We start from the raw sequence: 17,284 nt of genomic DNA on the forward strand, positions 1-17,284 counted from the left end.
ATTAATAAACTCACCATGTCTAAGTAATCTCAAAATCCTAGTCTGCACTCTGCAATATTTTTTCAACACTATATATAACTTTAGTGGAATTTTTAGTAATATTTGTACTTGATTTTTTCAAGGAGGTGCATTTTCATGAGATCATCAACAAGAATGAGGTGGATTTGTATTTGATGGATGGTTTAGAGAAGCCTCGTGATCAAAATACTTTTGACATATTGAATCGGTGGAAGGTAAATTCTAGCAAATATCCTATCTTATCCCAAATAGCTAGAGATGTCTTAGCAATGCCGGTCTCGACTGTTGCTTCATAATCAGCTTTTAGTACTGGTGGAAGAGTTCTTAACAACTATAGGAGTTCTTTAACTCCAAAGACAGTTGAGGCATTGATATGCACACAAAGTTGGCTTCGTGCTTCTCCAATGACAACTAATTTTGAGGAGCTTATTGAAGAGTTTGAGAAACTTGAATTAGGTATGCAAAAAAGAAATTTGTAGTTCCTTTCATGGTTTATGTTTATAATTTATAATCTATATTTTGTTTATAATCTATAATGATTTTTTTGTTTAATTTTTGTAGAAATTGCACCAACCGGAGAAGATGATAATGATTCTGGTGTGGATTCAGATTGAGCATGGTAACTATTTGGTTTTTATTTGTTTTAAAGTGACTGTTTCGGTTTAAAGTGTGTTTATTTTTGTTGTTTTGCTAGAAATTTTTAATTGTCTTTGTTTTATGTTTAATTAAGTTGAATTTGTATTGAATTTGGATGTGATACACTCTTGTTATTCTAGTTTATTGAAGGTTTTAAACTTCATTTTATGGTAATTTAAATTCTGATTATTAGGTGTAAAAAAACCAAAAAACTGACCGAATCAAATCGCTGTTGGTTTGGTTTGGTTCGGTTCAGTTGTTCAAACAGCAGCCAACCGAATGGTTAGTATCATTGTAGAACTGATCAGGTCAGTTCGGTTGATTTTCGGTCCAAAACCGAACCAAACCAAACCGATTACACCCCTACTCTTAACTGTTGAATCAATGACTTTGTACTAGAAACCAGATGCATAGCATTCAAAATGTCTTGAGATTTTTGTTGCAATGTGGTGGACGAAATTGTGATCACTTGTTATGTATTTATAAAAGATGTATACTCTGAGGGCATTGTTTATTTTCTTCACAATCTCGTTCAACTAACCAGCAAGTGTACTGGGTCGTCCAAGTAATAACGGTCGTCCAAGTAATAAACCTTACGTGAGTAAGGGTCGAATCCACAGAGATTGTTGGTATGAAGCAAGCTATGGTCACCTTGCAAATCTCAGTTAGGGAGATTAAAGGGTAATTGTGATTATAATAAATAAAAAGGAATAATAAAAGGGATAGAAGACTTATGCAGATTCATTGGTAGGAATTTCAGATAAGCGGATGGAGAAGCTGTAGAGCTCTTGGACGCCTGCTCTCCTACTCCTTCTACTCAATCCTTCTTACTCCTTTCCATGGCAAGCTTTGTATAGGGGTTCACCATCAACTGTGGCTACTTTCATTCCTCACGGGGAAATAACCTGTGCGGCTGTCACTCGCACAGCTAACCAGTCTGGAGGCATCACCCATGGCTGATGGCTACATCCCATCCTCGCAGTGAAAACTATGCAACGCACTCTGTCACAGTACGGCTAATCACCGGTTGGTTCCCGCTCCTACTGGAATAGAATCACTCTTTTGCGTCTGTCACCAACGCCCAGCAGGTTAAAGTTTGAAGCACGTCACGATCATTCATTACCGGAATCCTACTCGGAACACCACAGACAAGGGTGGACTTTCCGGATCAAACTCCACCGTTGAAAATACATAAGTAAGGGTTCAGGCATGGCCGAATGGCCAGCCCCCCTAACGTGATCAATAGCCTCTTAAGATGAAGAATAATACAAAACTGAGACTAAAGATGTCTAATACAATAGATAAATGTCCTATATATACTAGACTAGCTTCTAGGGTTTACATGAGTAAGTAATTGATGCCTAAATCCACTTCCGGGGCCCACTTGGTGTATGCTTGGGCTGAGCTTGATCAATCCACGAGCTGAGGCTTTTCTTGGAGTTGAACTCCAGGTTATGATGTGTTTTGGGCGTTCAACTCCGGATCATGACGTTTTTCTGGCGTTTAACTCCAGACAGCAGCGTGTACTTGGCGTTCAACGCCAAGTTACGTCGTCATTCTTCGAATAAAGTATGGACTATTATATATTGCTGGAAAGCTCTGGATGTCTACTTTCCAACGCCGTTGAGAGCGCGCCAATTGGAGTTCTGTAGCTCCAGAAAATCCATTTCGAGTGCAGGGAGGTCAGAATCCAACAGCATCAGCAGTCCTTTTGTTAGCCTTCTTCAGAGTTTTGCTCAAATCCCTCAATTTCAGTCAGAATTTACCTGAAATCACAGAAAAACACACAAACTCATAGTAAAGTCCAGAAATGTGAATTTAACATAAAAACTAATGAAAATATCCCTAAAAGTAGCTCAAACTTACTAAAAACTATATGAAAACAATGCCAAAAAGCGTATAAATTATCCGCTCATCACAATGCTTGACAAAGTTTATCAGTGATCACCATGATTTCTTTCATCATATGCAAAATAAAAACAAAATCAAATGATAATAAAGATTTAAGAGCATAAGTAGCATCACCACGTTGAGAATATGTAGATCCATTGTAGCCAAATCTTCTAGAACTGAAGTTGTTGCTCTAAACATACGTAAAAGGCTACAAATTTAGTTGAAGTGAGAGCTCCACCCGATATCTCTTGATCTTTTTAATGTGTCAATTTGATTTTCCCCCCTTCCTTTTTCAATTTGATTAGTTGCAAGTAAATGGGAAATTTCATTTTCATAAGTAGATCGTAATTCATCATTGCGTTTGCAAGAAGAGCACACATCTTTAATAATATTACTCAAACTTTGAAAAAACGCATGAGCATCAACAACTTCTTTAGCCACAGCAACAAGAGCTAGCTGTAATTGATGAGCAAAGCAATGAACATAATATCCATAAGGACATTCTTGAATAATTAAAGCTTGTAACCCTTTCCACTCTCCATGCATATTACTAGCCCCGTCATACCCTTGACCTCGAACATTTTGAATGTTGAGATTATGATGAGATAATGCAGAACAAATCTCTTGTTTTAGAGTAGCAAAAGTAGTATCTTTAACATGAATAACATCTATTAGCCTTTCTTTGACAAATCCATGCTTATCAACAAATCTAACAACAAGTGCCATTTGTTCTCTTTTAGATTCATCTCTAACTTCATCAACAATCAAACGAAACTTTGCATTATCAATCTCATTGCAAATTTTATTTTGCACCTTTCTAGCAAAAACATGTAGAATTTCCTTTTGAATAGAAGGTGATGTGTATATTGCATTTTGAGGAGCATTCTCCAAGAAAACTGCATCCACTTCTTTATTGTAAAAAGCTAATAATTTTAACATTTCAAGAAAATTTCCTCGATTCTGAGACTCATGACTCTCGTCATGTCCCCTAAAAGCACAAGCTTGAAACGTTAACCATCTAATAGTAACAATAGAGGTTTTAAGACGCAATCTATTGCTTAAAACTTTTTGTGAGCTTTGTTTAGCCAATACTTTGTCAATGTGACATAATTGATTAAGTAAATCTTTAGAAGACTTAATAGCAATATTATGAGGAGAATTAAGAGATTTATCCACATAAGATAAAAACGCACAATCTTTTGCATTATTCACTTTTTTCCAATTGCGAAATCCTCCTGATGTGAATGGACTTGATTTTCTAGTAAATAAATAACATGGAAGACAAAAAGCAGCATCCACTTCTGGCGAATATTCTAGCCAAGAAAAACTCTTAAACCAATGAGCTTTGAAACAACGTGGATAACTTTCTAGACCAGAAAGAGGGTACTCATCCATAATAAATTGATATGGTCCAAACTTTATATATGCTCTAGAGATTTCATCTTGTTGATTGATAGGATAACTCCAAATTTGCAGACACTTTTTGGGATCACGCATCAATGTATCAATAGTAACTTGATCTATTTCAGTCCTTGTTATTTTGGAAGCAGGGGGTTGAATATCTTGCTCAATAAGTTGTGTCACAGGTTGTATCTTAGGTTATTCAATAATATTTTGAACATTACACAAAGAATCTGAAGCTAAATTTTGTTCATCATATATTCTCTCTTTTCTCTTGAAAAATAAATGAATTGTTTTCATCTTTGACATTTTTAATTTAACTTGAACTATCTAAAAAAAATAGAAATAATTGCATATTTGTTATTTTTTAAAAAAATATTAAACCTATTGAGCAATAATAAATAATTTTAGAAACACAAATATATAATAACCAAAAATAAAGGTATTGATTTACCTGATTATTTTTTGTTCCAAGTCTCACCCAAAATAACTCTATTGAGTTTTGCCCTCACTTCAATCTTTGAACACTGTCCATTATAAAAAAAATTAATTATTTTAAATAAATAATGTAAATAATACTTGACATTGTTATTAACTAAAAAAATTGAGATATACCTCTTTGAATCTTTGTTGTGCATTCAATGGTTAATATTTTGCTGTTCACTTCAAATCTTCAATAGTTTTTCTTCATATGTCTTGTTTTGGTATGGAAAGAAAATTAGAATGAGAAGAGTAGAAGACCAAAAGTCTGCACAAATGGGAGCCACTAAAAGTGAGAGAAAAGTGGCGATGATGCCTCTGATGGTTTGAAAAAAAATGTTTGAAAAATACTAGTGCTACTTTAATTAATAATATGGGCTATTGTCTATTGGGCTAGTATAATAAAACTATTTTTATTAATTATTAGAATGAGCTATTTGTTAAGAAGAGCAACAATAATCCAAATATCCAATATATAGTGCAGTTTTTAGTTACTTTAATTTACAAAATTCTATAATTTATATTTTTTTAATATTATATATAAAAAATATTTAATATTATTAATCATTACTATTTACTAATTTTTTTAAAAAATTTTGGAGGGACCATGGCCACCTTAGACCCATCAATCTACCATTGATTACAAGTTTAATATTAAAATACAAGGCAAACATTTTGTTAGTGTTGAAGCAATAATAATATCGAAACAATCACATTTTGCAATTGAGAATTTGTTCATTGTTTCTCATTATTTTTTTTCCTTACAAATGATGTTAATTAATTTATTATGTTGCTCCCCTTGTAATATATTGTTTCCTACATTGTTACTGGCCTACTAGAATAGAGTAATATTTTATGTTTATTAGTCTTATTATGTAATAATAATATTTTGTAAAGTCCATTATTCAATAACACATAACAAGTATTTAAGTATAACAAGTATATTAGTCTTATAATCCACCTTAAAAGTCGTACCACTTTATTATCGATGACTTATAACTCGAGTATAAAAATTTGAAAATTACAGTGTTACATCAACGAGCGACACTTGTGATTACCTTAACAGTAGATTGAGAGCATCTTTTCCAAGCTTGCATCATTAGTGACATACATCGCTTAAAATTGAATAAACTGCACGTCTATATAAAATACTTGTTACCCTTTTTATCATAAGATGATCCATATTTTGACAAATAACAATATTGCACTCTTTAAATGATACCGTCAAAGAAATAATAAGTCTACATAAATTATATATAAATATTACATCTTTAGACATATATGATAAAATATGACCATTATAATAGACTCTTAAACTAACAGCATTATCTATATTCTCCTTAAAAAAAATTTCTAACTCTCACTTAGCATACAAGAACAAAAAAAATATTACAATAGCGAGAACGAATGAATATATAATTAGGCGAATAAAAAGAGGTGGAGAAGTGAGATAAGTTGCAAATAAACAAAGTAACAAACTCTCTGTACATAGGCAAAGTTTTCATAAATCATTACCTACAATTAGGATGTTTAAAAATATAAAAATTTAAAAAAAAAATAAATTGTTGGACACAATTTTCTTGTCAAAGTTCATCCAATGTGAAATTGTCATTCACAATTTTTGAAGAAAAATACTATTTGTATAACAAAATTTAGTCTTTGGTCAGTTTTTAATATTATTTAATTATTTTTTAATTTAAAACATATTCCTATTTTTTAGATACATATTTATAATTAAGATTAATTTAAATTTTAAAAACTAAAATTTCTCTAACTTCCTATCCATTTTATAGTTAGTTATTTTTTTTTCTTTTACATTCTTTTCTCTCTCTGTAACACGATTTTTTTTCTTTCTTCTATTCTTCTATGTTGTTCTCCGCTTCTTTCTTATAGCGGCTATAATTCCTATTTCAATTGTAACACATCTAAAATTATTAACTTATACAGAAAATATTTTTAAAACACATCCAAAATCATAAATCTAAAATTTAAATTTAAACATTAAAAAATAATTGTAACACATATAAAATTATGAAATGAATTTAAACTCTTGTCGTGGCTGTAATTGCAGATATAACAATGTTGATAATTTGAGGATTGTGATTCTTTAAGTTGTTATTCTATCTAAATCATTCTCCAATGGAAATTAGGATGTTGTACATAATATGCAAAATCAATGTGATTGAATAACTAAACAGATATATACGATTAATTATGAATCACTTTCTCTTAAATACATCCAAAATACCTGAGGTCCACTTCCGATGAAGAAGGATTAGCAACGCCATTGAGGACTAACGTGGCAAGGAGTAGGACGAAGCGAGGTTGCGAACTGAGTGGCAAGGTGGAAGGTGATGCCAAAGACGAGCGAGGCGGACAACGGCGTTGCAGAGGAACGGCGAAACGGAAGAACGGCGCTGGAGATGACGCAGCAGCGCGGACAAATAATCACACGGATGAATTAAAATCTTTAATTTTACTGAATTTATATTTTTGAAAGTGTATTTAAATGATAATCTGTTAATAATTAAAAATAATAAAACTGAAACCGAAATTTTAAATTTTAAATATTAAATTTTAAATTTTAGTTTTATTTAGTTTGTATTTTAGATGTGTATTCAATTTTAAAAAGATACTACATCTATTTAAACGTGTTTGTTTTACTTTTTTTTAAATTATTATAATAAAAGGCTAAATATTGTACAATTTTTGAAGGATACCTAATTGAATTAATTTTCAAAAGCATGAATTTTTCTTTTTCTCCATTGTAAAATCGTCATTTGTGATTTTTGAAAGCAGAAATTTATCTTTAGTGAAATCGTGATCTACATTTCAGTTCTGCTATGTCAAAAAATTTTCTTTAGTGAAATTGTGATTCACAATTTGTTTTAACTTTAAATATATCCTATATCAAACGTATTACACTAAAATAACTCCATATTAACATAAATCAAGTTCCATTATCCGATATTAAAAAAAAATAGCCTCTAGTTTTTAGTCCAATTTGTTATAATAAGGTCAAATACATGAATGCCCATTTATGACTTAGGCGGTAAACGATGAAAGAATAACTTTTCAAGGATGAATTAAAATAAATGAGAGTTAAAAGTAAGAGCTCCTTACCTGTATAAATAGAAGGCATCATCAGATACTTTTTACACAGTAATAAAAAAACATTCTTCACTCTCTCTTTCTTATATTATTCTCCTTCTCTTATATTCTTTCCTATAATATTAATATATTAATTATATTGTTATAGTAATTATGGTGAATAGTAATCCTAGAGTTATATAATTATATTTTCATATTTTATATTTGTTACCTCTTTCTTATTTATTTATTTGGTTATTTTACAACACGTTATCAGCACGAAGCTCTAATGAAGTTTTAGGAAGACTTCAGGTAACAAATTTTTATTATGTCGAAACTCTTTCATCTTGAATATAATGCTCTTGATATATCTGAAAATGATTATTTACCATGGATACTAGATGCTAAAATCCATCTTGATTCAATGGATCTTGAAGATATACCATTGAGGCTGAAAATAATACATCCCAGAAGGATAAAGCCAAAGCCATATTTTTCCTTCGTCGTCATCTTGACGTATGATTGAAAAATGAATATCCCACATTAAAAGATCATGTAGATCTATGGAAAGACCTTGAAGAAAGGTACAATCATCAAAAGATGGTGATACTTTCTCAAGCCCGATATGTTAGAGAAAACTTTCTCGACCTTCTATGCCTCGAATGTGCTCCTGCAACAGCAGTATCGAGAAAAAGGATTTAAAAATTTTTGAGCTAATCTCTTACTTTCCTATTGCTGGACGCAACAATGAATTGCTTTTAAGAAATCATGAAGCGCGCCCAGCTGGCGCCGCCCCATTTCCTGAAGCAAATGCAGCAAATTATAACCCCAGAAGAGGTAAATGGCAAGATTTTGATAATAAGAAAAATTATGGAAGGAAAAGAAATTATGTTCACAAGAAAAGATCTCACCAGAAGTGGGATAAAGAAAGAAACAATGGGCAAAGTATATCAATTGAGGATAAATGTTTCCATTGTGGTGGAAAGGGCCATTGGTCACATACCTATCGTACCTCAAGGAACCTAGTTGATCTTTATCAAGCATCATTGAAAAAGGATGACAAAGAAAAGGAAACAAATTTTGTTTCAAATGATGAAAATTCCACCACTCATTAATATGTATCTAATTTCTTTAAGGATTCTGAAGAAAATATTGGCTATTTGATCAATGATGAAATAGTTTGATATATGTATGTGTTTGTTAAGTATTCATGTGAATAATTTTACTGTGCATGTACTTCTACTCATTTTATTATTATTATCATTTATTTTTGAAGAAAAATGGTAAGGACATATTCTAAAGATATTTGCCTTGCGGATAGTGCAAGTTCACACACTATTCTTAAAAGTACTATATATTTTACCCATCTTGTGCCAAAAGAAGAATATGTTAATACTATTATTGGCTCAGGCAATGTGATAGAAGGCTCCGAAAGAGCTATAATTTTGTTTCCTAGAGGAACAAAATTTATAATAAATAACACACTATAGAGACTATGAATAAGGGAAGTCCTGAGTACTTATGTATCACAACTCATGATTCAAATAAAAAGGTTATATTAGAAAAGTTGCCCTCACTTTCATCTGGGTTATATTATACCAAGATTAGTGCAATTGAATCACATGCCATTGTAAACCAGAAGTTTACCAGCCCAAATGAATTCATAACTTGGCATGATAGATTAGGTCATCCGGGAACAACCATGATGAGGAGAATTATTGAAAACTCTCACGGACATTCACTAAAGAACCAGAAGATTCTTAAATCTAGTGAATTTTGTTGTGATGCATGTTCTCAAAGGAAGTTAATTTTAAAGCCATCACCAGTAAAGATTGGATTTGAGTCCCCTGAATTTCTAGAAAGGATTCAAGGTGATATATGTGGACCTATTCATTAGCGGTGGTAAAACAGGTCGAACTCGCCGGATCAAACCGCCAAAACCCCCAAAAAAGGCAGGTCGGGCCGAGATTTTGAACCCGCCAAATTTTAAAACACCGCCTAAACCGCACTGCCAAACCCGCGGGCCAAGGCGGGGTGGGGCGGGCTGCCAACTTATTTTTTTAAGGGTATTTTTGTAAATTTACATATCATATAAATAAAAAATTTACTTTTCCTTCCCACAACACAACCCCAGCCGGCCCTAATTTCCCTTCCCTCAGTTCCCTGACCTTGACTCCTTGAGAGAATCAGAGTTGAGAGTGAGACCCTGAGTTTCTAACCCTCGAGGCCTCGACTTCCTTCAACCTTCAGCCTTCAGCAGCTCATCGTCGTCGGTGTCCCAATCGTCGGTCCCTATCTCATCATCACGATTCTCGCCAGTCCTCACCGAATCGCACTCCCAGCGGTGCTGTTTGGTCTTGCCTCTGCTCTATCCTCTGCTCATCTCTCCTCCTTTGCAGCTCATAGTCGTCGGTCTCTCAGTCGCCGGTCCCTGTCTCATCACGATTCTCGCTAGTCCTCACCGAATCGCACTCCCAGTGGTGCTGTTTGGTCTTGCCTCTACTCTATCATCTATCCTCTTCACATCTCTCATCCTTTGAAAATCGGGCCTCGACGGTTGTGTCCGGCCTCCGGCGGAATCCCGGCGCGCTCCTCTCTCCTCCTCTGCTTCTTGGCGGGTGGCGGTTGTGTTTCAAATTTCCAGTAGGTGAAAATTTTTATTTTCTTTTTTTTTAAATAAGGAACTGTGAATCTGTGATTACCTATTCTTTGTTTTTGTTAGGGCTCTATCATATAATCATATACTCATGTGTTTGTGGGTGTGGATAGCTTGTTTCATGCTTTTCAAATTTTTTGTGAATTTGTTTATGAAATTTGTTTTACTGGACAGATTCTTCATTCTTTCATGCTTTTGTGGACAGCTTCTTTTTCCTATTTTTAAAATGCTAAGTTGCTTACTAACTTCTAATTTATGAATGAAGTCAAACATTGAAACTAGTTTGGTGGCTTGGTAGCTTGATTGAATATGCTATTGACTATTTATTCTTAATTTCTTATTTATGTTGATATGTTTTCTTTGATATGCATTCTGTTTTAATTCATTGCGTTAATGTGTTTTGCCTTTCTGGGATGCTTGGTGTATTTGTTTTGATGCAAAATTATTAATGGTTCAGTTCTGATGCTTAGCTTCTTTCATACTTGTTCTGATGTAGTTGGGTTATTTAGGTTGAGTTGTTGATTTTGCTATGGATAACTCTTTCTCTATGGAGGTTGATGGTGGGAATGTAACACAAAATCCTTAAAATATGGAAACATCTGAAACGGCAAAAGATATTAAAAAGAAAAAGACGAAGGCAACAACATCTGATGTGTGGAGATATTTCACAAAGCTTGGACCTGGTGATGATGGTATAGATCGTGCTCAATGTGATGGATGTAAACAGAAGTTTAAGGCTGGTGGTAAACAATATGGGACATCGTCACTTAAGCATCATTTAGACAGGTGCGTGAAAATGGACTTTGAGGATATTGGTCAAACTTTGATAGAAATGCAAAATAAAATGGGGGCTCTCAAGATAGATAATCATGTATCGCGTGAGATGTTTGCTGCCTTTGTGATTGATTGTGATGTTCCCTTTTCTATTGTTGATAATATGAAATTTAGGAATTGGCTAAAATACATCAGTCCAACTCTAGGCCTGATTACTAGAAATACTCTTAAGGAGGATGTGCTAAAAATTTACACAAGGGAAAAAGAAAAGCTTAAAAGTACTTTAGTAGGCATTGCTAATAGAATTTGTTTGACTTCTTATTTGTGGACATCCATCACTACAGAGGGTTTTTTATGCTTAACTACTCACTTTGTTGATTCAACTTGGAAATTGCAAAGTAAAATTTTGAGTTTTTGTCATATGCTTCCTCCTCACAAGGGATTTGAATTGTCTTCCAAGATTTTTGAGCTTTTAAATGAGTGGAAAATTGAAAAGAAGATTATGACTCTTACACTAGATAATGCATCTGCTAATGATATATGCCAAGATCATTTGAAAAGTACATTAAATATGCATGATTGGTTGTTGTGTGATGGGGAGTTCTTTCATATTCGTTGTTTTGCTAATATCTTGAATCTTATTATACAAGATGGATTAAAATCTGCTCATGATGCATTGAATAAGATTAGGAAAAGTGTGAAATATGTAAGGGGATCGGAAAGTAGAATGATAAGGTTTAAAGAATGTGTTTCTACGATTCATGGTTTGAATTTTATAAGTGGGTTGCATCTAGATGTTACTACTCGATGGAATTCTATGTACATTATGCTCGAAAGTGCTATCAAGTATCGGAAGGCCTTTGAGTATTTGAAGGCAACCGATCATGCTTATAAGTATTGTCCTTCAGTTGATGAATGGGGGAGAGCTGAAAGGATATGTGAATTTTTATACCCGTTTTATGAAACTACTAATTTGATTTCTGGCATATCTTACCCTACTTCGAATTTGTATTTTCTACAAGTCTATCATATTTAATGTGTTTTGATGGGAAGTTTGAGAAGTGAAGATGAGCTTCTAAGGAGCATAGGAGAAAAGATGATGAACAAATTTAAGAAGTATTGGAAAAAGTATAGTGTCATTCTTGCATTTGGTGATGTTCTTGATCCTAGGCTTAAGATTTCTACTTTAGAGCTTACGTATAAAGAGATTGATGTTGAGACTGCAAAAGAAAAGGTGGAACAGGTGAAAAAGAAATTATACGAGCTTTTCGAAAAATATGACAAGAATTATCCTCCAACTGTTGAAGCACAAGGACCTAGTATTCAGTCTTCATCCATGACTCATACCCCTGAAAGTGCAAGCAAGAAGCAACTTGCGATTGTTGGCGTAAGTAATGTTTAACATAATTTAATTCTCTTATATTATTGATTGTGATTATTCTATCCTAACAATATGTGATTATTTGTATTTTGCTAGAAATTGATGAAACGTAACCATCAAGCTGAGGTTTCTAGTGGAAAGAATCCACTTGATACATACTTGGAGGAGCTACTTTTTTCAAAGGATTGCTTTGAAGATTTAGATGTTTTGGAATGGTGGAAATTATATGAGAGTCGTTATCCAAAGTTATCAATCATGGCACGTGATTTATTGAGTATTCCAATTACTACGGTTGCATCGGAATTTGCCTTTAGTATTGGAGCTCATGTCATTAACAAATATAGAAGTCGAATGTTGCCAGAAAATGTTGAAGCTGTGATTTGTACTCGCAATTGGAATAAAGGCTTTGTTGATGGTAATTAGATTGTTAGTTACTAATTTAATATTTATATAATACTTAAGTATTTATATCTTGTTCTAAATTTGGGTATTCTTCTAATTGTAGGTGAAAGTGAAGATGTGAATCCTCAAGGTGCTAGGCGAGGCGGTGTTTCAACTTCCGGATCAGATTCAAATTTTATTGATTTGGAAGTTGATAATTGATTTTTGTGGATTGATTTAAGGATTTTTTTTGGGTGTCTTGTTGATTTATGAATTATGTTGTGTGTTTTGTTTTAATTATAGTAGGATTTATGTGTGGATTATGTGTTTATTTTATTATTGTTATGAACTTATGTTTGAGACTTTGATACTTATTATTTGTTATGTTATTTTCAATGAAAAAAGTTATAATGGTTAATTATTGATGAGTGGATAATTTATACGCTTTTTGGTATTGTTTTTAGGTAGTTTTTAGTATGATCTAGTTACTTTTAGGGATGTTTTCATTAGTTTTTATGCTAAATTTACATTTCTGGACTTTACTATGAGTTTGTGTATTTTTCTGTGATTTCAGGTAATTTCTGGCTGAAATTGAGAGACCTAAGCAAAACTCTGATAAAAGGCTGACAAAGGACTGCTGATGCTGTTGGATTCTGACCTCTCTGCACTCAAAATGGATTTTCTGGAGCTAAAAAACTCCAAATGGTGCGCTCTCAAAAGCGTTGGAAAGTAGACATCCAGAGCTTTCTAGCAGAATATAATAGCTCATACTTTATTTGATATTTGACCACGTAAACCGGAACTCAACGCTAGTTTCATGCTGCATTCTGGAGTCAAACGCCAGAAACACATCACGAACCAGAGTTGAACGCCCAAAACACGTTACAACTTGGCGTTCAACTCCAAGAGAAGCCTCAACTCGTGGATACATCAAGCTCAGCCCAAGCACACACCAAGTGGGCCCCGGAAGTGGATTTATGCATCAATTACTTATCTCTGTAAACCCTAGTAGCTAGTTTAGCATAAATAGAACTTTTTACTAGTCTATGAGACATCGTGGTTAGCTTGGTTCCATATTTTTTCTTTTGATCATTCAGTCTTTTGGCCACGTTAAATATTGGGACGTTTAGTTCTTAGATCTGGGGGCTGGCCATTCGGCCATGCCTGGACCTTTCACTTATGTATTTTCAACGGTGGAGTTTCTACACACCATATATTAAGGGTGTGGAGCTCTACTGTACCTCAAGTTTTAATTCAATTACTACTATTTTCTATTCAATTCAATTTATTCCTATTTTAAGATATTCGTTGCACTTCAACTTGATGAATGTGATGATCCGTGACACTCATCATCATTCTCACCTATGAACGCGCGTGACTGACAACCACTTCCGTTCTACCTTAGACCGGGTGTATATCTCTTGGATTCCTTGATCAGAATCTTCGTGGTATAAGCTAGAATTGATGGCGGCATTCATGGGAATCCGGAAAGTCTAACATTGTCTGTGGTATTCCGAGTAGGATTCCGGGATTGAATGACTGCGATGAGCTTCAAACTCCTGAAGGCTGAGCGTTAGTGACAGACGCAAAAGAATCACGGGATTCTATTCCAACCTGATTGAGAACCGACAGATGATTAGCCGTGCTGTGACAGAGCATTTGGACCATTTTCACTGAGAGGATGGGATGTAGCCAATGACAACGGTGATGCCCTGCATACAGCTTGCCATGGAAAGGAGTAAGAAGGATTGGATGATAGCAGCAGGAAAGCAGAGATTCAACAGGGACAAGCATCTCCATACGCTTATCTGAAATTTCCACCATTAATTACATAAGTATTTCTATCCTATTTTATTTATCTTTTAATTATCTAATCCAGTCACATTTGAATCAGCCTGACTGAGATCTACAAGATGACCATAGATTGCTTCATACCAACAATCTCCGTGGGATCGACCCTTACTCACGTAAGGTATTACTTGGACGACCCAGTGCACTTTCTGGTTAGTTGTGCGGAGTTGTGACTAAGTGTAATTCACGTGTGAGAGCTACCAAAATATTGGAGCCATTGTTGATGATCACAATTCCGCCCACCAAGTTTTTGGCGCCGTTGCTGGGGATTGTTCGAGTATGGACAACTGACGGTTCATCTTGTTGCTCAGATTAGGTAATTTTCTTTTCAAAAAGTTTTCAATAATCTTTCAAAAAAAAAATTTACTTTATTTTTGTTTTTCTAAAGAATATTTTCGAAAAAAATAAAAGAAAATACAAAAAAAATTAGAAAATCATAAAAACCAAAAATATTTTATGTTCCTTGTTTGAGTCTTGAGTCAATTTTTAAGTTTGGTGTCAATTGCATGTTTTAAAAATTATTATGCATTTTTCAAAAATTCATGCATTCATAGTGTTCTTCATGATCTTCAAGTTGTTCTTGGTAAGTCTTCTTGTTTGATCTTGATGTTTTCTTGTTTTGTGTTGTTTGTTGTTTTTCATATGCATTTTTGCATTCATAGTGTCCATGCATTAAAGAACTCTAAGTTTGGTGTCTTGCATGTTTTCTTTGCATTAAAAATTTTCAAAAATATGTTCTTGATGTTCATCACGATCTTCAAAGTGTTCTTGGTGTTCATCTTGACATTCATAGTGTTCTTGCATGCATCATGAGTTTTGATTCATAATTTGCATGTTGTGAGTCATTTTTTTTGTTTTTCTCTCATCATAAAAAATTCAAAAATCAAAAAATATTTTTTCCTTATTTCTCTCCAAATTTTCGAAAATTTGAGTTGACTTAGTCAAAAATTTTTAAAATTAGTTGTTTCTCATAAGTCAAGTTAAATTTTCAAATTTAAAAATCTTATCTTTTCAAAATCTTTTTCAAAAATCAAATCTCCTTCATTTTTTTATAATTTTCGAAATTTTTAAAATTTATTTTCAAAATCTTTTTCTTAATTTTATTTCAAAATTTTCGAAAATTATGCTAACAATTAATATGATTGATTCAAAAATTTGAAGTTTGTTACTTTCTTGTTAAGAAAGGTTCAATCTCTAAATTCTAGAATCTTATCTTTTAGTTTCTTGTTAGTTAAGTAATTAATTTTAATTTTAAAAATTAAATCTTTTTCAACCATATCTTTTTATCATATCTTTTATCCTATCTTTTTATCATATCTTCTTATCTTATCTTTTTATCATATCTTTTTCAAAATTTTATCTTTCTCAAAAAAATTTTCAAAATATCTTATCTAACTTCTTAGCTTCTTATCTTTTCAAATTTGATTTTAATATCTTTTTCAACAAACTAATTAATTTTTTGTTTGTTTCTTATCTTTTTCAAAACCACCTAACTACTTCTCCCTCTCTAATTTTCGAAAATATCTCATCCCTTTTTCAAAATTCTTTTTAAAATTAACTAATTGTTTTAAATTTTAATTTTTAATTCTATCTCATCTTTAATTTTCGAAAATCACTAACTACTTTTTCAAAATTATTTTTGAAATCTTCCCTCTTCTCTTCTTCTATTTATTTATTTATTTACTAACACTTCTCTTCACCTCTCTTCATCTCAAATCACTGCCCCTATCCTTACCCTTGTGTTTGGATTATTCCTTCTTCTTAATCCTTATCCCCTTTCTTCTTCTACTAATAATAAGGAACCTCTTTACTGTGACATAGAGGATTCCTCTTCTTTTCATGTTCTCTTCTCTTTCATATGAGCAGGAACAAGGAAAAAGGCACTCTTGTTGAAGCTGATCCTGAACCTGAAAGGACTCTGAAGAGGAAACTAAGAGAAGCTAAATTACAACAATCCAGAGACAACCTTTCTGAAATTTTCGAACAAGAGAAGGAGATGGCAGCCGAACCCAACAATAATAATGCAAGGAGGATGCTTAGTGATTTTACTAAACCCACGTCCAAGTTTGACGGAAGAAGCATCTCAATTCCTGCCATTGAAGCAAACAATTTTGAGCTAAAACCTCAATTAGTTGCTTTAATGCAACAGAACTGCAAGTTTTATGGACTTCCATCTGAAGATCCTTATCAGTTTTTAACTGAGTTCTTGCAGATTTGTGAGACTGTTAAGACAAATGGAGTAGATCCTGAAGTCGACAGGCTCATGCTTTTCCCTTTTGCTGTAAGAGACAGAGCTAAAACATGGTTGGACTCACAACCTAAAGATAGCCTGGACTCCTGGGATAAGCTGGTCACGACCTTCTTGGATAAATTCTTTCCTCCTCAAAAGCTGAGCAAGCTTAGAGTGGATGTTCAGACCTTCAAGCAAAAAGATGGTGAATCCCTCTATGAAGCTTGGGAAAGATACAAGCAGATGACCAAAAAATGTCCTTCTGACATGTTTTCATAATGGACCATATTAGATATATTTTATTATGGTCTATTTGAGTTTTCCAAGATGTCATTGGACCATTCTGCAGGTGGATCCATTCACCTAAAGAAAACGCCTGCAGAAGCTCAAGAACTTATTGACATGGTTGCAAATAACCAATTTATATACACTTCTGAGCGAAATTCCGTGAATAATGGGATGCCTCAGAGGAAGGGAGTTCTTGAAATTGATG

The 17,284-nt window shown here is 33.3% G+C and overlaps 1 protein-coding gene and 1 non-coding gene across 2 annotated transcripts; both read right to left on the reverse strand.

The window, feature by feature from the left end:
- Nucleotides 1–2,763: 2,763 nt before the first annotated feature.
- Nucleotides 2,764–3,942, reverse strand: LOC107489497 (uncharacterized). The gene has a single exon (XM_016110253.1). It carries the CDS (start codon nucleotides 3,940–3,942, stop codon nucleotides 2,764–2,766), a length of 1,179 nt encoding a protein of 392 aa, XP_015965739.1.
- Nucleotides 3,943–16,956: 13,014 nt separating this feature from the next.
- LOC127748004 (small nucleolar RNA R71) lies at nucleotides 16,957–17,060 on the reverse strand. Its single transcript, XR_008009947.1, has one exon. It is a non-coding gene; the product is annotated as a small nucleolar RNA R71 (small nucleolar RNA).
- Between the last annotated feature and the right edge of the window lie 224 nt (nucleotides 17,061–17,284).

This window comes from Arachis duranensis, chromosome 5 (genome assembly GCF_000817695.3).
Source record: "Arachis duranensis cultivar V14167 chromosome 5, aradu.V14167.gnm2.J7QH, whole genome shotgun sequence".
NCBI lineage: Eukaryota > Viridiplantae > Streptophyta > Magnoliopsida > Fabales > Fabaceae > Arachis > Arachis duranensis.